General features: G+C 35.7%; 1 protein-coding gene across 4 annotated transcripts in view; it reads left to right on the top strand.

Moving 5' to 3' along the window:
- DPP10 (dipeptidyl peptidase like 10) overlaps positions 1-19671 on the top strand; it is a 420223-nt gene that overhangs the window by 357840 nt on the left and 42712 nt on the right. For all 4 annotated transcript variants that reach the window (XR_014026226.1, XM_081326185.1, XM_081326184.1 and 1 more), the window contains 6 exons: positions 6842-6965; positions 10897-10935; positions 13233-13340; positions 16141-16232; positions 17527-17574; positions 18529-18650. Coding sequence is in view for 3 of the 4 variants with exons in the window: in XM_081326185.1 (XP_081182311.1) it covers positions 6842-6965; positions 10897-10935; positions 13233-13340; positions 16141-16232; positions 17527-17574; positions 18529-18650 (533 nt within the window). In the remaining variant the exon portion in view is untranslated. The remainder of the gene's footprint in view (positions 1-6841; positions 6966-10896; positions 10936-13232; positions 13341-16140; positions 16233-17526; positions 17575-18528; positions 18651-19671) is intronic.

The raw sequence follows: 19671 nt of genomic DNA, 5'->3' as shown, positions 1-19671 counted from the left end.
AATTACCAGAAATAACATAGCTATTTTAACTTAGATCAAATAAATCCAGTTTATGTTCCTTCCTTTTATTTTTAACAATCTTGATCTTTGACCTCTTTAATTAATGTCCTACAGTTTGTTTTCCTTTCAGTTTTTTCTTTGTCCCTTTTCACAGAATTATTCAGAATTAAACAGATCATTTTTGTAACTTAAAATAATATAGTTATCCATTGCTCTTTTGGTTTGCCATTTATATAACCCTTTTAATTATTAAGATATCAGCTAGTTTCACGTGTATATCAAGCTTAACATATTTTTCCATATTAGTCTTGCAATTTGCTATTTTTTAAATCCGCTTTCAGATCAAACTCGGTTTTGTCTGATAAAATGTGTCCCTACTCCAAAATATCTTTTAAGGACATGCTACCTGTAGCATGAAAGGTGGCTTGGTGATTTTGGGCTCCATTTCAGCCCATGTTGCCAGTCTTGGGCATCGAGCCGGTGGATGAATTCCTGCTGTACCAATGGATGATCACTGAGTTGATCTGTAAAAATAAAAATAAAAAGTAGGTCCTACGTGGGGAAAATCTATAATGGCATACACTTTTAAGATTAATTTCTGGATCCATTGCTTACAAATATCCTCCAATATCTCCAGTGTTAAAGTATTTGCTCCGTTCTATGTTAGTAAGTCAAATTTAAGCATTTTTCTCTTTTAACTGTAATATTTAGTTCCTTCTGGTTCCCTCAAGTGTCCAGCATTCAAATTCCCATCCTATCGTTTTTTCTTTTAAGAATTCAAAACAACAGCATTTTCCCTCGAGTGTCATGATCCAAGACTCAGACAACTCAGATGTTGAAGAAGAGGCTCCAACAGAACCTGTAGAGTATCAGCCTTAGGAGACATTGAGGCTCATCAAACCCAGGAACAGGTGGAAGAATCAGGTGATTTTGATGACATCAGGCCCCCCAGCCCCTATATCTGGTGAGTAGAGTGAAGAGCAGAGCAACATCATTCTTTCAGGCTTCCTGCAAAGCAAGGCAGTAAATCTCTTGATTAAAGATAGCTGGTTGCAGCTCTGATCAATGATCAATGATCAATGACACAGCTCTGATCAATGATCCCTCATGGAAGCAATTGTCTGATCTCCAGCCCTAACGTTCCTGCTCATGTAAGAAACCTTAAACCTCTGGCTTTTGGATTGGCTGGCAACGTTGACCTAGCTTTTGGAATTTTGGACTGATTCTGGACACGATTCTTCTGTGTGCTTCTATTTGAAAGCAGTTCATTCAGGCAAGCATCTGAGACTTTGTTTTGGTTTTTGCATGCTATTATCTCCTGGCCTTCAGTAGAGTGGGAGATATAGCAGCAGTGTTTGAGTCAGCAGTTGAAACCAGAAGCAGGACAATATTAATTTCAAAATCGTATTTTGAATTCTTTTAAACCCTTAATCTTGTAACACTCCTAAATCAATGATTTTAATCATCTTTTGCTGTTTATTCTAAAAAGAGATTTTTTTATGTTCTTAAACTTATTTTTGAAACTTCTTTCACTAGGAATTAAAGGAAATTCACCTGGTGCATGTTATAAGGCTTGTTCCTAATAGTTGAAAAGCAGTTAAAAAGCAGTTAAAAAGCAGTTTCCAAAAGTGATTAAGAAATGAGGCTCAGCAGAACTTTGTCCATACAAGTTACAATGTGCCTATAAGCTTGGTGGAAATGCCTTAACTCCCAGCACTCTACTCATCAGCCAGCTGCAAAAACCTCATTTTCTACAATTTACTCATTAGCAATTGTCCAGAGTGCAAGCAGAATATCTCAGAAAATCTCCTTTATTCAAAGAGTTTTGTCCAGCCAGAAATCACCATCTGGCCACAGATCTCACCACAATGCCATCTCTGCTCCTTTCTAGACAACTAATTCATCATAAATCCTCATTGGAAGTCACAATTACCATGCCTCCTTATCAAGCATGTAACTACATAATTAACTTGAAGTCAGGAGCCCAGATTCCAACTAAGAGACACTATCCTATGTCTATTCAAGAACTGACCACCTTACAAGAGCTTCTGGATGACAATTTGAAGAAGGGATTCATTTTCCCTTGTACATCTTCAGCATCTGTACTTAGGTCTTTTGTATCCAAGAAAGATAATTTCTTGAAGACTATTCATGATGTAGATTTCTGAACTCTGTACCATTAGAAACCGCTACCCGCTACCTCTTATTTCAGATCTGCTGAACAGCCTTCAGAAAGCACATCTTTTCATTGATTTGAAAAGAGGGCCATGAATTTTAACTGCCTTTGGTACCAAGCATGGCAAATTGGGATTCACCATGGTGCTATTTTGATTGAATAATTGTCCTGCTGTCTTTCCAGATTTATCAATGAAATATTTTCTGATATTTTTGTCAAATATATGGTGCTGTACTTGGATGGCATGCTGATGTTTTCAGAGCATCCATTTTTACACAAGATTTGTGTTAATGGCTTATAGAGACTCCTCAAATAATATTTTTTTACTAAAGGTGGAAAGGTGTTTTTGATATTTCCAAGTGGACTATTTGGGTTATTAGATCTCTACAGTGGGAATACAAATGGATCCTGCAAAAGTACAGTCCATATTCTTATTGCAAGCATCTAGAAGTCCGAAGAATGCCCACTATTTTTATGGGCTTTCCAAGTTTCTAGAAAATATTCTCCATGATTTTGCACGATCCAGAAGACTGTTAACTGCTAAAAAGGGGACAGAGGTTCAAATTGTCTCAAGTGACATTCTTGAGTCATCAGACATCCTGTCCCCTCTCATCCTTTTGTTGTGTAAACAGACACAACAGATGCAACATTAAGAGGCGTTTTCCAAACATCAAAAATGTGTAGGAAGATCTCCTGCTTTATGCATTTTATTATAAATTGCTTTTCCCAGCTCAAAGGAACTGTGGCATTTTCAATAAAGAAATCTGAAGAATTTGGAACACTTATAGAAAGCACAGTCCATCATATCTTACAAGATCAGGTGGGCACATTTTTCTCCATTTCAAATTTAATGTCACGTATATTGCTCGGTCTAAAAACAAATCACCATATAAATTGTCACAAAAATCTGAATATAATCTTCCATGCTCAACCCTCTCTATCACAATCTGGAAGCCAAACAATTTTGCCCCTTCCCTGAGTATAGATCTTCTGTAAGGTTACGGGGAGAGAAATAGGCAGTACATCTGTTGGATCAGCCTATTTGCAACAATAAGATTCATATGTCATATAGACAATTTCCAGAGGACCACAGACTGATTTATCCTCTATGTAAGTTGTTTCATAAACAGCATGTTCTTCTTCTCTCAAGGAAGAGATGCCACAATTCTACCATGGCAATCAAATTGCTGGACTTTTAAAAGTTTTCATTGGGCACTCAGAGTTCTGATGCTTAAGGATGACAGCAGATATCAAGAACTATGTTTCATCCTACCATATCTGTTGACAGACCAAGACTACTCTTGCACAGTCAGTCAATTTACTTCAGCCACGCCCTTCCCTGTCTGGACCTTGGAATCCTGTTTCAATGGATTATGTTACATTCATCCTCAACAGGGTTATACAACTATTTTTGTGACAGTAGATTTATGTACCAAAATGGTTTATTGTATTTCATGCAAAGGCCTTCCATTAGCTCAAGACATTTTCCAGAACATGTTTTTAGGTAGAAGGAATTAGTCACATGATCTTGGATTATCTTTCCATTTATAACCAATTAGAAGAACCTCTTGCAGCTTCTAAATATTCCAATTCATTTATTTTTGTGTTATCTTCCATCAAATCAATTATTGGAAAATGTGAATCAATTATAACAATACTTGAGGTGGAAAAAATGATATCATGATTTTGGGTTTTACCAATTAGACTGATTTGCCGATACAGAAATGGCTAGTGCATACTACTATAGAAATATAAAAAGTTGAGATTTGATTTTAATGTCTGATTTTACTGCAACAGAGTCAGAAGTCAATGCCTTTTGTTTCCCCTTCCCCTTTCTTCACACTTTTTTTGTTTTCCCTTTTTCTACTGTTGTCCCCTACTATTTGCTGTTGTATTTTCACATTTTATGTTATAAATGAATAAAACTAAATAAAATCGACAATCCACCACCTTTCGTTCCTGGTCCTAACCTTTTCCCAGCCTGTCTCCAATTCATACCAAGAGGAAAAGAAAAAAAATCCCTTCCAATTTGCAAGATTTCAGAGATAAGTCCTGTTCTTTATTCCACTACTGCAAGCGCATACACTGTTTCTCAGGACAAGGAAAAAAAAAAGTTGGTGTTATACAATTTGTTTCAAGGAGTTGTATAATGAGCCATTTCTTTTCCCATATTCATAATGGCTGCTTTCAAAGAGTATGCAGGCAAGAATAGCCAGGAGAAACCTCTGAAGCAGCAGTTTTGCAGTTCTTTTACAGGGATTCTTCTTATGCACTTTCTATTTTTGAAACTTTGAAATATTTGTATCACCATAGAAACTGCCAGTATTCCTCAGCTGATCAACACTGGTCAGCTGAGGAGGTAAGACTGGGAAGAGCCTTTGTGTATATAAATGTATGTGAAAAAGACACGTGTAACAATGAAAGGCAATGAGGGGATACCTAGGCAATTGGGACGTGGTGGCTCAGTGGTTTAGGACACTGAGCTTGTCGATCAGATGGTGGGCAGTTTGGCGGGTCGAATCCCGAGTGCCGCGTAGCAGAGTGAGCGCCTGTTACTCATCCCAGCTTCTGCCAACCTAGCAGTTCGAAAGCACGTAAAAATGCAAGTAGAAAAATAGGGACCACTATGGTGGGAAGATAACAGTGCTCCGTGTGCCTTTGGCATCTAGTCATGCCGGCCACATGACCACGGAGACGTCCTCGGACAAGCGCTGGCTCTTTGGCTTTGAAACAGAGATGAGCACCGGCCCCTAGAGTTGGAAACGACTAGCACGCATGTGCGGGGGAACCTTTACCTTTACCTCTTACAATTTGAAAAAGTGCCTCTGCTTGCTCTTTCATATACCTGATGTCCCAGGAGACTTGAACTTCTCCTCCTCCTCCCACACACAGGCACAAATAAACAAAACAGTTGAAATAAGTGTTATATTGGATGCACCAAATGACAGTATGAAGGTGATGTGTAAACGTGAAATTGATCTAATACAATTTGTTTAAGGTTAATTGGAGTATAAAATATATCTATCTACAGAATAATAATACAAATCTCTTTTCTTTTTAGAGTTTAGTATCTACTTATTTTTATTAAGCATGTGTCAGATATTAGTCAACAATAGGTTTAAAGGTTTTGGAGTGTTTTTTTTATAGGACTCCAGAATTTATAAGAAAGAAAAAAAATATCACAATACAGGTAGTGCTTGACTTACAACCACAATGGAGTCCAAAATTTCTGCTGCTAAGCAAGGAAAATTAAGTAAATTGCATCCCATTTTACAACATTTTATGCCACAATTGTTAAGCGAATCACTGCAGTCCTTCAGGGAATTATGCAGTTGTTAAGCAAATCTAACTTCTTCAATTGACTTTCCTTGTCAGAAGCCGGCTGGAAAGGTTACAGATGGTGATTACATGACCCTGGGATACTGCAACTGGTAACTACATAACTTACCAAGCACCCAATTTTTTTATCACGTGACTAGTCATAAGTCACTTTTTTCAGTGCAGCTTTAACAGTCACTAAATGAATAATTGTAAGTCGAGACTACCTGTAAATAATAACGATTGTAACCATCGAATTGAAATAATGGAAAAGTACAAAGTTATTTCAAAATATTAAATAATAAGGAAACATTCTGAGTCATGATGTGGCCAAATTATTGTTAAATGTCATAATGTCATCAGAAGTCCAGATGTATTGTTCTAAAATATTGTTTTACCTTTTGCCGTGAATTGATATTCTTGTAAGTGGAAATATAAGTGCAGGAAGTCCCATACTTATGGATCACTAAAAAAGGCAACAATTTTATTGCATGTATTCAACTAAGAACTTAAGTATTTCTAAGTTTTAAAGATAGTAGAGCTGGTAATGAAAACTAGCCTACATAACTAATTCTGCATGACAATCTAATAGGACTTCTAGAGGGAGAGGGAATAGCTTGAACCAGGGGTCCCCAACCCTTGGTCCGTGGACCAGTACCGGGCCATGGCATGCCACCAAGCGGTCTGCTCAAACAAGCAAAGTGCCATCTGCGAGATGCAGGCAGCACACCAAACCATGCACCCTCCGGTCCGTGGAAAAACCTCTCTCCACGGAATTGGTCCCTGGTGCCCAAAAGGTTGGGGACCTCTGGCTTGAACCATAAATATGTGTAGATTCTCTTACATAGCCAAAAATTATTGAATATTAGTATGATATTGTTATGTTCATATGTCTTGTCTTTCATTTAGAAGCTCAAAGTGACATTGATAATACTCCATTCTTCAGTTTCCACCCACAGTGACAATCCTGTTGATTAGGCTAAGAGAAAATGACTGGCCCAAGGTCATCTTCCATGCACTCCACAGTCCAATTCCCTAAATACAAACCATGCTATCTCTTGTTTTTCCTGGCACCATGTTGGCATTTTGCTTACGGACTTGAGGGTTAAGTCCATGTGTTTGTGTACTGTTTAATCTGATAAACTATAAGGCAAAGCATTGTGATCAAAACAGCATGAGAGTTATTCTTCTATATATTCTGAGTAGGTTAAAGTCAATTTTGAATGATGTTTTAATATTAAATATGAATAGTGGGCCTAGAGCAATTTTTCAATGTCTTGTATATCTTAAAACATTTGATACGAACTACTTGTAACTCCTGTATTTTAACATCCATTTCTGTTGTAGAGAATATTATATAACGATGGTCAAGTGGGTGAGCAACACTAAGACAGTGGTGAGGTGGCTAAACAGGCCACAAAATCTATCCATCCTTACAATGTGTGAAACAACCACTGGTGCCTGTAGTATGGTATGATATGTCTTGTTCATTTTTAAGCTTACATCTTAACAATGGCTCTTATGTGCATAGGACAAGCTTTAGAGGTTTATTTTGTGTTCAGCTCATTTCTGTGCATTAACAGATGATACTGTTTTTCTTCATTGCAACTCCATGAGCTAGAAAATCAGGCAGGGAGAACAGCTGGGTATCCACAAAACTATTCTGGGTTCCAAAAGTTTCTTTATTTGACAAAGCTAAACAGAGTAAGGAAACAGTTTGACTTCTCAGTAGGATATTTGGCAGCACTTATCCAGGAGATGAAGGAGCAATTACTGGTATTATAACAATAGATCATTCTGGAGTCTCATAATACTGTCAACAGCAAGGTGCTCTTTTTCAACAGAGTTAATGGCAAACTAGTAATTTATGTCTAAGCAAATTGTTTAACCTGCCTCTGTTGATCAGAAAATAATACAGATGTTCTACCAGACTCTAAACTCTGGCCAAGTAAGGTCAGCTCTTGTATTATCGTGTAGAAAATCAGACAATATGATCAGTTTAATTTGTAGTTGGAAAAAAAATGACTCTGATAATTTAAATCAATATGATTTTATTATTTTCACTTTAGTAGCTAGAATGAAGTCTTACTGTGTTCTTTTGAGAGTGTATTTTCTTTTCATTTCTTTTTAACTTCAATCTTTTGTTGTTTGCTGTTTTTCTAGTTCTGCTTTTTAAAAATTCTTTTGTTATAGAGCCTGTTTTGAATAATTTAGATTTCAGGGTTTTTTTAGATTTTGTATCTAAAAACAGGATACTGTTTTAATGACACTCAGTTTGGTGTAGTGGCTAAGGCATCACGCTAGAAACTGACTGTGAGTTCGAATCCAACCTTAGGCACAAAGCCAGCTGTGGCCTTGGGCCAGTCATTCTCTCTCAAACCCAGGAAAAAGACAGTAAAAAAATCATTTCTGAAAATTTTACCAAGAAAACTTCAGGGATATCTTCAGGAAATCACAAGGAATCAACACTGATTCAAAGGGACCAAACCCACAAAGCATTTTATCCTCATTAACAATACATAAAAAGTTGTGATACTCCTAAATAACTTCACACTATGTTAAATATATAATACATATTTGCATTACATTACAAAAGTACCATAAATTGATATTTGTTGATAATCATTTGTTTTCTTCCATTATATCGACATCACATATCCAAATATATAGGCACACATTAAATACTATACTATACAGTATTTTTTTTTAAAAAAAAGAAGTTTGTTTTTCCTGATAGTTGTTTGGCATTTTGTTTATAGAATTCATTTTTTTTCTTTAGCTCCATAAATTATTTAATTTAAAAAGTATGATTTTTTCTTAATTCTTCTAGTGCCCCTCTTTAAAACTAGAATCATGAAAATCTGCAGGAAGAGCAAAAAATTAGCAGCCTTTATGAAGTTACAGATTCCCCCCTCCTAAAATGCTGTTGAAACCCATGTTCAAATTTTAAAAAAACCAAACAGAAAATTAACTTTGAAAGAGATTACTACTTACAATACTGTTTAACAACCTACACTTTTGTGTACATTTTTTGTCAAATGGAGTTTAGCTGTATGCAATTTTGCAGCTAATTTAAGTATGCGCAATAGTTCATAATTATGCTTTCAGAAATCTTGGAGCTCTCCAATATATGGATTTCTATTTTCAGAGGTATTTGTATGTTTGCAAGCCCCCAATTGCAGTGATACTCCCATAAAAATATATTAAAACATTATCTTCAGTTATAACAGGAGTACAACAATCATAACCCTTAGGGGTCTTTTTTTTTTAGTAACAATGCATAGTGAATATCCTTCCAAATAGTTCTGTTTTCACTGTCTTTTTAAAAGGCAGTTGAGAGGGTGACAATCAAATGTTCTGGAGTAGGCTGTTTCATAGGGATGAAGTATTTTGCTTTCAAGCCCACATATCCTGAATGGAGGGCACTTAACATCCTTAAAATAACATTAATTTAGGGGGTCATTTGGAATTATACAATGCAGGTGGTACAATAGAAACCAAACAACCAAACCATTCAGGCTTTTATAGGTAGCCAGGTATCATGATGACCAGCTCCACACAGCTGGGCAAGATTAAGGAACCAAGAGTTAAAATTCATTCACTTGCTCATGGTTAGTGTGATATAAATTCAAACTAAGACAAATTAACTGGCTGACAAACCATACTCAGTGAGCGGTCCTTAATGGTACTACATCTACATGGAGGGAAGTAAGCAATGGGGTACCATAAGGTTCTATCTTAAGCCCAGTACTCTTCACTATCTCCATAAATGACTTAGATGAGAGAATAGAAGGTAAAGTCATCAAAATTTTCAAATGATAGTAAGCTGGCAGGAATAGCCAACACCCTAGATGACAGGCTCAAGATCCAGATGGATTTCAACAGACTTGAACACTGGGTCCTATCTAACAAAATGAAATTCAATGTAGAGAAAAGTAAGGTCTTACACTTAGGCCAGAAAAACCAAAAATACATGTATAGATTAGGTGAAACCTGGCTTAATAGCAGTAACTGTGAGAGTTCATAGTGGACAATCAATCAAATATAAGCCAGCAGTCTGCAGCAGTAGCCAAAAATGCCAATGCAATCTTAAGTTGCATTAACAGAAGGATTCAATCAAGATCATGTGAGGTAGTAGTACCACTCTATAAAGCAGACATGTCAAACACAAGGCCCAGGGGCCAGATCCGGCCCGCGAAGTGGTTTCATGCGGCTCGCGAAGCCATCCTGGAAACAGTGAGGGAACGGCCCCCACTGCCTTGGCCCTGGCCCAGAGACCCCCCCTCCTGCCAGAGACCCTCAGATCTGTCCCACTCCTGCCCAGGCCCCCATAGGCACCCTTGATGCGAACGATGTAGAGCTGACCACGCCCACCCAGTAGGCCATACGCACTCTAGCCACGCCCACCCAGGCCACACCCACCCCGCCCCCTGAGGGCAACCGCAATGCTGATGCAGCCCTGAATAAAATTGAGTTTGACACCCCTGTTATAAAGCCTTAGTAAGGCCACACCTGGAATTCTGCATCCAGTTTTGGTTACCACACTATAAAAAAGATGTTGAGATTTTAGGAAGAGGTCAGAGAAGAGCAACAAATATGATTAAGGGACTGGAAGTTACAACATATGAAGAATGATTGCAGGAACTGGGTATATCTAGTTTAATTAAAAGAAGGACTAGGGGTGACATGATAGCAGTATTCCAATATTTGAGGGGCTGTCACAGAGAGAAGAGGACAACCTATTTCCCAAAGCTTCCAAAGGCCAGACAAGGAACAATGGATGGAAACTGTTGAAAGAGAGATTCAACATAGAAATAAGGAGAAATTTTCTGACAGTGAGAACAATCAACCCAAAGAACAGCTTTCCCTCAGAGGTTGCAGGTGCTTCATCACTGGAAGTTTTCAAGAAGAGACTGAACATCCACTTGTCAGAAATGGTACAGGGTCTCTTGCTTGAGCAGGGGGTTAGACTAGATGACCTACAAGGTCCCTTCCAACTCTGTTATTCTGTTAAAGTTCTGTTTAATTTCTCACTCTCTCATTTAAGTTAATTAAGGCAGAGTCTCTTTTAATGAAATGCTTCATTCTAGATCTCTATCCATTTGATCTAAGTTGTCATTTCTGTCAGCCAACTCTTGCAATTGTTACTTTCTGTTCTGTCTTCCAGTCCTTTCACAGCCTCCCCATAATCTATCCTACTGTATGTGCTCATTGCTGGCATTTCTATGAACTTCTCCATATAACTGGAAAGCACTCAGATTGGAAAAGATTGTGGTAGCAAATAAAAATTGATCAATCTATCAATTTTAAGATTCAAAATGCAACCTATTAGGCATATAATTCTCCAATAAATAAATGCTTGATATTTATGCATACTTAACTACATTTTGTGTTGTTTTTAGAAGTATGAATTTACATCTGAAGTCTGGCTTGCTAAGCAGGTATAGTAGTATTAATTATTTGCAACAATATCAATATTTCTTAAAAGCTTGGGAGTAATTTCAGCAGAATACAAAAATAAAATGACTTGGTACTTCTCTATAGTTGTTGCATTTTTCTGATGGCATCATAGAACAAAATTCCAGTATAGATCTTTGCTTGTTTGCAGGTTTATACTGCCCAGCTTATTCTGATTCCCAGCAGTTTATATTGTACATAAAGTTATATACAACGACATAATTAATACAGATGGTTATCCAATCAGCCAGCCAAAAGGGAGCATAGGGTTCCACAGGATAGGGCCCACATACAGAAAGTCTGCCTTTTGGTCCATGTCCACATAGATTAGCAAAGTAAAGGGACCCTCAGCTTCTCTTCCCTTCAGAACAATACATAATACGTCTGTTCTTAGACAAATGCCTAATCAAGTGTCTAATAAATTTCAGTGCATTAGACAAGAAACCATTTGACTATTTGCATAAATGATGATAATAATGCAAAATAGCCTTTCGTGAGCTTTCCATTTTTAAAATAAAGTCAAAAATATATAAGATTTCATATTATAAACAGTATATAATATAAAATACAAACTTTTGCACAGCTTTGTGTGAATTCAGTTGTGCCCATTCCTGAATTGGCAAACTCTGCTCATAGTCACTTATGCCCTAGTCACCTTCAGATTGGATTACTGTAATGCACTTAACAGGGGGCTGACCTTGAAGAATATCTGAAAAGCATCTAGATGCAGGTTACATTTCTGTTCTGCAAGCTGCATTGATTGCCAGTTTGTTTCCAGGTCCAATTCAAAGTGCTGGCTTTAATCTTTAAAAGCCGTTATGCTAGGGGTCTTCAAACTAGACCCTTTAATGACTTGAACTCCCAGAATTTCCCAGCCAGCATGCCTGGCTGAGGAATTCTGGAAGTTGAAGTCCACAAGTCATAAAAGGGCCAAATTTGAAGACCCCTGCTTTATGCTATGGCACTGAATTACCAGAGGGCCCACCTGTCCCCAATTACTGTATATCATCCCGCCCTATTGGATGTGGCAAGGAAAGCATATTATGCTTTGTCCTGTCAGGGAACCACATTTGACGGGTCTCACGAAGTGGGCTTTGTCTGCTGCAGAGCTTTCCTTATTTATTTATTAAAGTTTTAAGTTGCTCTGGGCAGATTACAATATAATAAAACGGTAAAAAAGATAAAGCAATTAAAAACGAGAGGATTAAATACAAAGCTGAAAACCAAAACGATGGACAGTGTGGGGGTGGGGATCTTCTCTACCGTGACAGCCATCTCCAACATAGCAAGCCCCTATCAGGGCCCCAGGCCAAACAGCAGAGCCAAGTTTTCAGGCTCTTCCAGAGGCCAGGAGCGTGGGGGGAGATCTCACCTCTAATGGGAAAGAGAGGAGGGGGCACAGAAGAAAAGGCTCTTCTCCTAGACCTCACCAGTCAAAAGAGTCAAAAGCCTCTTCCACAGGAACTAATATGGCAGCCTACACTCTCTCTCACACACACACACTCACACGTGCACACACATGCATATAAGTGTGAAGTGATTATCATGGACTATATTTGTATTTTCAGATGTCCGCAATCCCTAAGAAAATACAGACATAGCCAATGATTCACACTAGTAACTTACTGGAAGACAGAAGTGTCATGTAAGTTTCCCACAGTGTTAATGGCAATTATATTTCACTGTAAAAAGGTGTCCTGGATTCCAAGAGGATAGCCCTCTTTAAGTAATTGTCTGGAGGTCAGGAGACCTGTACTTGCATTTCCTTCCAGGTGAGGAGGTCTCTCTGAATGTTCCCAGAGCCAGCTTGCATAGAAAACCTTCTTGTGTCCTTGCGAAGGCAAGTTCAGTTTCCCTTTGGACCTCTGTCAGAATGCATGGAGGTCAGGAGATATGAACTCTGTTCTCTGCTTACCTTAAGCCATCCATACATTATTAACCTGAAGGCACAAAGAAGGATTTACTCTCTTGCAAAGCAGTTTAAAATTGCTATTTAGGGAAAAAAAGTTTCCTGTGTAACGATATAGCCTCTTGAATTATTTTGGTGCTTTATTATCCTGACCCTTTATTTGTTTAAAAGTAGCCACACATCTTATGCACCATGACCCTGGGTGCTTATAAGCCATTGTAAAGACAGCAAAAAGCATAAAAATCATATTTATGCCATAATATATCATTTATCTTCAATGTGTACAATATTTGAATGTGTCATCATAAAAATGATGGCATATATGAGGTAATTTTTAACAAGAATATCTTTCTCTGATTTTTTATTTTATAGAATGAGGAACCAGTTTTTTCTAAAGATGGCAATACATTTTTTATGACAGTTCCAGTTAAACAAGGTGGTCGTGGTGAATTCCACCATATTGCTATGTTTAATGTTCAGGTAAGCTTCTTTTATTTAAGTTAGATTCCAGCCACAGAAACTCACTGGGCAACTCTGAGCAAATTAATGTCTCTCAGTTCAACCTACTTCACAGGGTTGGTGTTGCAGGGAATAGCAGGGTGTATTATTATTATTATTATTATTATTATTATTATTATTATTAATTATTATTATTATTATTATTATTATTATTATTATTATTATTATTATTATTATTATTATTATTATTATTATTATTATTGGGTTTAGATATAAGTACATACACAATAAAATTACAATAAACAACACATGGATAAGTATCCCTTCTTTGCCTTGGGTGATCACTTTCAGAAGTCCTTTATTTATCTTTCCTATAGAATATTACACTTGTCTGAAGGTAAATGTTTGGTTCAAGAAGTGAACATTACAAAAATTATTGCACAGAAAAACCTCAACCTGACATTTGCTACCATTGTTGCCATGAAAGTTGGCATCCCACTATATTCTAAAACACCAAGTTACAGGAACTGACCACTGCTATTTTTAAAGGAATGTTATTAAAAAAAAACCTCCTCCCAATTTTTTTTAAATTCTTGTATAAATCCCTAACTATGTGACAAATCAATATGTTACAGTGGTCTCTGTTTCTCTCTGTCTCTCTCTGTCTCTCTCTCTCTCTCACACACACACACACAGATGATGGTCTATCACAGAATATATCTTTATAGGGATCTAGAGCTCTAACTGGATCACACTAGTTCTAGAGTTACTCTGCTTTCTGGAATGAAGATGTACTATGAATAAACTGCCGCCTAATATCCCTAATATTGTTATCAATTTTGCAAAGAAAATTAAGAAATAAATCTTTCCTAGGATGAGGAACATGCATTAAAAGATTTCCTATCCAAAGCACTAAATGCTATGAGCTTTTGATGATGCAGTTCTAGGCGCACAGTTTTAAATTCAGTCTGAGCCGAAGACAGACAAGTGTTACTTTTAACCCTGTGCTCAAGCTCTGTTTGATTCTGTTTAAAGTCAGTGGCATAAATATATTTCATATTGATATCAATGGACATTAATACAAATATGGATGCTAAATATAAATACTGTTTGCCTTAGCAGAAGGCACAGCTTTTAACGTTTACAGATTATTTGTGAATTATTTCTTGCTAACCATTAGTTCTTTCTTCTATTTTCCTGCAAGTGGTATATTCATCTTACTAAACTAAAACATAATTGATGCTAATAGAAGAGAATATTTGTAGCTGAGGGTTGAGCTGTGGAATCCTCTTTGGTTGTTTTTGTTTTTGTTGGTTTGTTTTTTGAACATGTTTCATTACCCAAGTAGATAATATCTTCAGCTGATGCTATTGTGTGAGTCAAGTATTGAGATATTACATCTACGTACTGTAATTTTCATTTTCAGAAGACCAAGATAGAGTTCCTTGTTCATGGAAATATTTATAGCTTAACTATATAAACATTAAGGGAAAAGGACCTAACAAAATGTAATATTTGCCTCCTTGAATCCCATTCAGGTGAATTATTTAAGGACATGTAGATTACTATAGGATATATTGTCATTGAGAAGTTAAGGAAATTAACAGTTGGATATCTGTTGACATGTACCTTCCAAAAAACCCATAGATATGTATGGACATCAGTGTTTTTCTAACACATTAGCAAAACAAATGTTATAATTTGTATCTTCTCTCTTTTTAAGGAAAGTATCATCTTCATCACCATCACCATCCAAACAGTACTTTCTCACTCATTCCATTCCTTTCAATCCATTCACTTTTCTTAAATATAGTTGGAGGTTTTTTAGTTTGATCCTCATTCTGTAATGTAATATGTTTCTACCACCTTGAAGTATCTGGTGCAAGGAGACACTCAAGCTGTCAGACTATACAACTATACAATTGAAACCCTGACCCTTTTTTATATGCAATTTAGGCTGCTGTATTGAGTTTTTTACCTCTTTGCCAGTGCCCCAGGTATATTACTTTTTTATTCATCACTCACTTTTGCACTGAGTCTAGTTCCATTCATTCTTGGCCCTGTCTCTATTTACTGCAAACTTAAATAGCCCATTTTCATTGCATTCAACTTACATTTCTCATACTCCTGACATAATCAGCTTATATTTTCATACAAGACAGTATCCAGAAACACCCTCTTATAAAAGGCCATTTTTGCATTATTTCAATAAATATTAATTATTCACAATAGCATTCATACTACGCGTTATCTTTTTACTACCATTTGCCTGTGTATTCATTGTCCCATCTACAGTTAACATTTTACCAATATACAAAGTCAGCTTTTTGCTTATTTTTATATAAAATTTATATATCTATAAATTATATATCTAATGTTTGCTGCAAATCATTCATGCTCCCAGGCAAAATTGCAGCATCATTTGCATACAGAAATGCACACCTATACCTTTGTCAGTCAACAAATCTCAAGCAATATTATGAGAATTCTTATAAATATATCTATAAATACATTTTGACATCACCACCTTGACAACATACTTTGTTATCTTGCCTCCTACTAAATATATTCCATATTTCTCATGCATCTTTAATTTCTTTATTTTACAAAAACTAAATATATATAAATATTTTATTTTTCATTTCATTTGTTAATTTGAGTTTTGTTCCATTTGTTCCTCTTACTTTCAAGTTACAGCGTTCTATATATCATGACTGATACCAAGAGGGCCCATAGAATTTAACCCTGTTGCAAACCATTGCTTTGATCAATTAAGGAAAGTCATGGGACAAAAAAAAGTTAAATTTATTGTTTTTTGCAGATCAAAAATGAACAATTTAGTATACGACATCTGACGTCAGGGAACTGGGAAGTTATAAAAATCTTGGCATATGACGAAAATACCCAAAAGATGTGAGCATTATTTTTCTTTGTCTGTTCAGGTAAAATATCTGTGTTATCAAGATAGATTCAATGTTATTGGTATAGCAATGTTAATTATGTTTCTTCTGTTATTAAATATTAATACTAGCCATAAACCATAAGTACAAATTATACTTAATCTCTTGATATATTCTAGGAACTTTTCCTGAATAATAAGGCTAGGCTGTAACAAATTCTACTTCAAAGTATTGATTGAAATAAGAAAATTCAAACACTGGGTTAGGCAACAGTATTTCCAAGTGGTCTTGCTTTAGAATCTTAAGTAATCAAATCATTAGGATTTAAAAATTAAATACATTTTTACCTTTGGATCTCCCATTTTTAAAATCTGCTTACCTTCAAGAAGGAACAGTTCTAGTTTTTCTTAGGTTGTAAATGGATGTGCTTCCAAGTACTGTTAACAGAAAGTGTTTCTCAGAAACTCCTGAAAAACATCATTTATTGATAATTGCCTTTGTTAAGACATCAATCCTGCATTGCATAGAAATAAACCTTGTTGAATGTGAGGGAATTTATAAAGGATTTCATTTAAATATGTAGAAGTATTGAAATGTCTAAGCCATTTTCCAATTTAACAGATGTTTAGTTATTGGTGCCTAGTATGAGAATGAGGTAAAGTCTCTGTTGTCTTTTAATATCTCTGTTGTCTTTAATACAGACAAGATGGGTACTTTGAATACCTGCATTTTTTTTCTCAGAACAAGATCAGTTGTTCTGCCTGATCATTAGTTAATTTGCTTCTCCTTTTTAAACTGGCAGAATTGAGGCAGACAATCTCTTCTGAACACAAAACAGCAAGACTAATGGTAAAACAAGTGTTTTAATCACTAATTAAGCTCCATCTGCATAGAGCATAGCATATGTGATAGTCCAATTTTATTTTTACAAAGCCAGGTATACTAATTCTTAGATTTCCTTCTGAGGACACATTCTAGTCAACGTGAATGCTGAGGTAATTTGTTCATGATGATAAAAACCATATTATGGCCTCAACAAATGAATTGGATATCTTATTCTGAAAGAGGAAAATAAGTCTAGAATTGCAAAGCTTCTTTGCTAATGAAAGATTAGGAACAATGTAAACAAATAAGCCAGCCTCAAGATGTTTTGTGGATAGCCACTTCAAACTATCTAATGGTAAGAATGAACCTGCCCTTGTCCTATATAACTGAAACCCTTAGGTCTGATGTTCATTATGTTTATTATCTACAGCAAATTAGTACATATTCACCTGAGCTGAAGGTATTTTCTCTCATTTTGCCAGTTATTTTTTAAGTACTGAAAATTCACCAAGAGGAAGACAATTACATAGGTAAGCAGATCGAGCACATTATGATTCCTAAATGATTGACAAGGCTGTGTCTCTTTGTTTACAAAAAGCTATTAACTTAAATGTCAAAAGAGATCCCACGCATACCTTAGAAATTCTACATAAATCTGTGGGTTTATAAAAGAAACAAATTTCATAGGAACAATATATATTGTGACAGATAGATAATCACTCAAATACATCTTTCATAGTATAATACTAAGAAAGCCTAGTTAGCATTTTATATGCATTGGAAAATATCCAGGAAATAGAAGTAATAAAAATGAAAGTTATAGTCAGTGTTGTTCTCTTGCATCATGAGCCTGGTATTAACAAACATGTATTTCCACATCCTCCATTCCCCACTGCATTCCTTTGCTAGAGAAAAATGTGGTAATACATAGGGAGGAAGTTTGAGAGAAGAAACAATGTAGTCCTGTCCAGTACAGGTAGTCCTCGATTTACAACTGTTTGTTTAGTGACCGTTTAAAGTTACAGTGGCACTGAAAAAAATGACTTATGACTGTTTTTCATTCTTATGACCATAGTAGCATCCCCATGGTGACTTAATCAATATTCGGATGCTTGGCAATTGGTTCATATTTATGACGGTTGCAGTCATAAATGGGGTCATGGGTTCACCTTTTGCGACCTTCTGACAAACAAAGTCAATGGGAAAGCCAGATTCATTTAATAACTATGTTACTAACTTAACAACTGCAATGATTCACTTAACAACAGTGCCAAGAAAGGTCGTAAAATGTGTCAAAACTCACTTAACTGTCTTACATAGTAACATAAATTTTGAGGTCAATATTGGTTGTAAGTTGAGGACTTGTTGTAGTGTCTGAAATATTGACAATTAAAACGAAAGATTTTTTCCTGATAATAATATATTTGCAGTGAATATTAGCTGTAGGTTTTCTTGTGCTTGATCAATTTTTTTTACTGCCTTAGTGTATCAACAACTGAATTGCTGAATCGTCAATGTCTCTCATGCAATTTTATGAAAGATCTTTGTACATATTTTAATGCAAAGTTTAGTCCTTCAATCAAGTATTTCATTCTACAGTGTAAGGGTAAGCCAGGCTCTCACTGTACAGTTATTACACTTATTTTTTTAAAAAATGAAATGTTTTTGAACATCAAAAAATTTATGTATCTCAGTGATAACTTTATTACAAATAAAAATAGTTTACATTATTATAATAGTTACAAAATCTCAACTGTGGCATTATATATTTGTTATGTATATTACACATAAAAATTACCTTATTGGACAATTTAAATTTTGTACTAATTCAATCATTCCTATGATAGAATGCTCTATGAAATAATGACCCAATGGAGAGGGATCACTAGAAGTAATTGTGTAAAAGATGTACTAAACTTGTATTCACTAGTTAATTAAACTATTTAGGAGGATATCACTCTTTTCTTCAATGAAATTGAAATTACACACAGCCAAAAGCCTGGATTGCTGCATGATTTCATTTGTCAATCAGTGACAGAAATAACATTCTTGGTATCATTAGTAAGAGGCCCAGGAAGGTTATGGAGGTTGAAGGAGAATGAACTACATATACAGATATTTATTTATTTACTTATTTATTACTACAGTTATTTCACAATCCACAGTTCTAAAGAAAAACATTTCTAAAGACAGCTTGTATTCTGAACATTGGAGAGTGAAATACTATAAGAGGAGGAAGAGGAGGAGGAGGAGGAATAATAATAATAATAATAATAATAATAATAATAATAATAATAATAATAATAATAATAATAATAATAATAATAATAATAATAATAATAGGGCAGACTCTTTCACCAGTGTGTTCAAGTAGAAGCAAGGACGTTTTAATTTGAATTACTGCATTGAGCAGGGAGAGGACAGATTTGACACCCTGAAAGGCCCCTTTCCATGTCTATTTTTCTACAAAATCAGGTATCCGCTTTACTAGGGCACTCTTATTTGTACATTGAATCAAAGCCACAAGAAGTTTGGATACATTTCTTCTGAGATTTCCATTCAGTTTTCTAATGGCCTCCAAATGACTTTGCAAAGTCTGAATGTTCCCTATTCTCTCTTTGATTTAA

The sequence above is a fragment of the Vipera berus genome (genome assembly GCF_964194415.1).
Source record: "Vipera berus genome assembly, chromosome: 1".
NCBI lineage: Eukaryota > Metazoa > Chordata > Lepidosauria > Squamata > Viperidae > Vipera > Vipera berus.
Note: the sequence above shows the minus strand (reverse complement) of the source record. Positions and strands in the feature narration are given on the sequence as shown.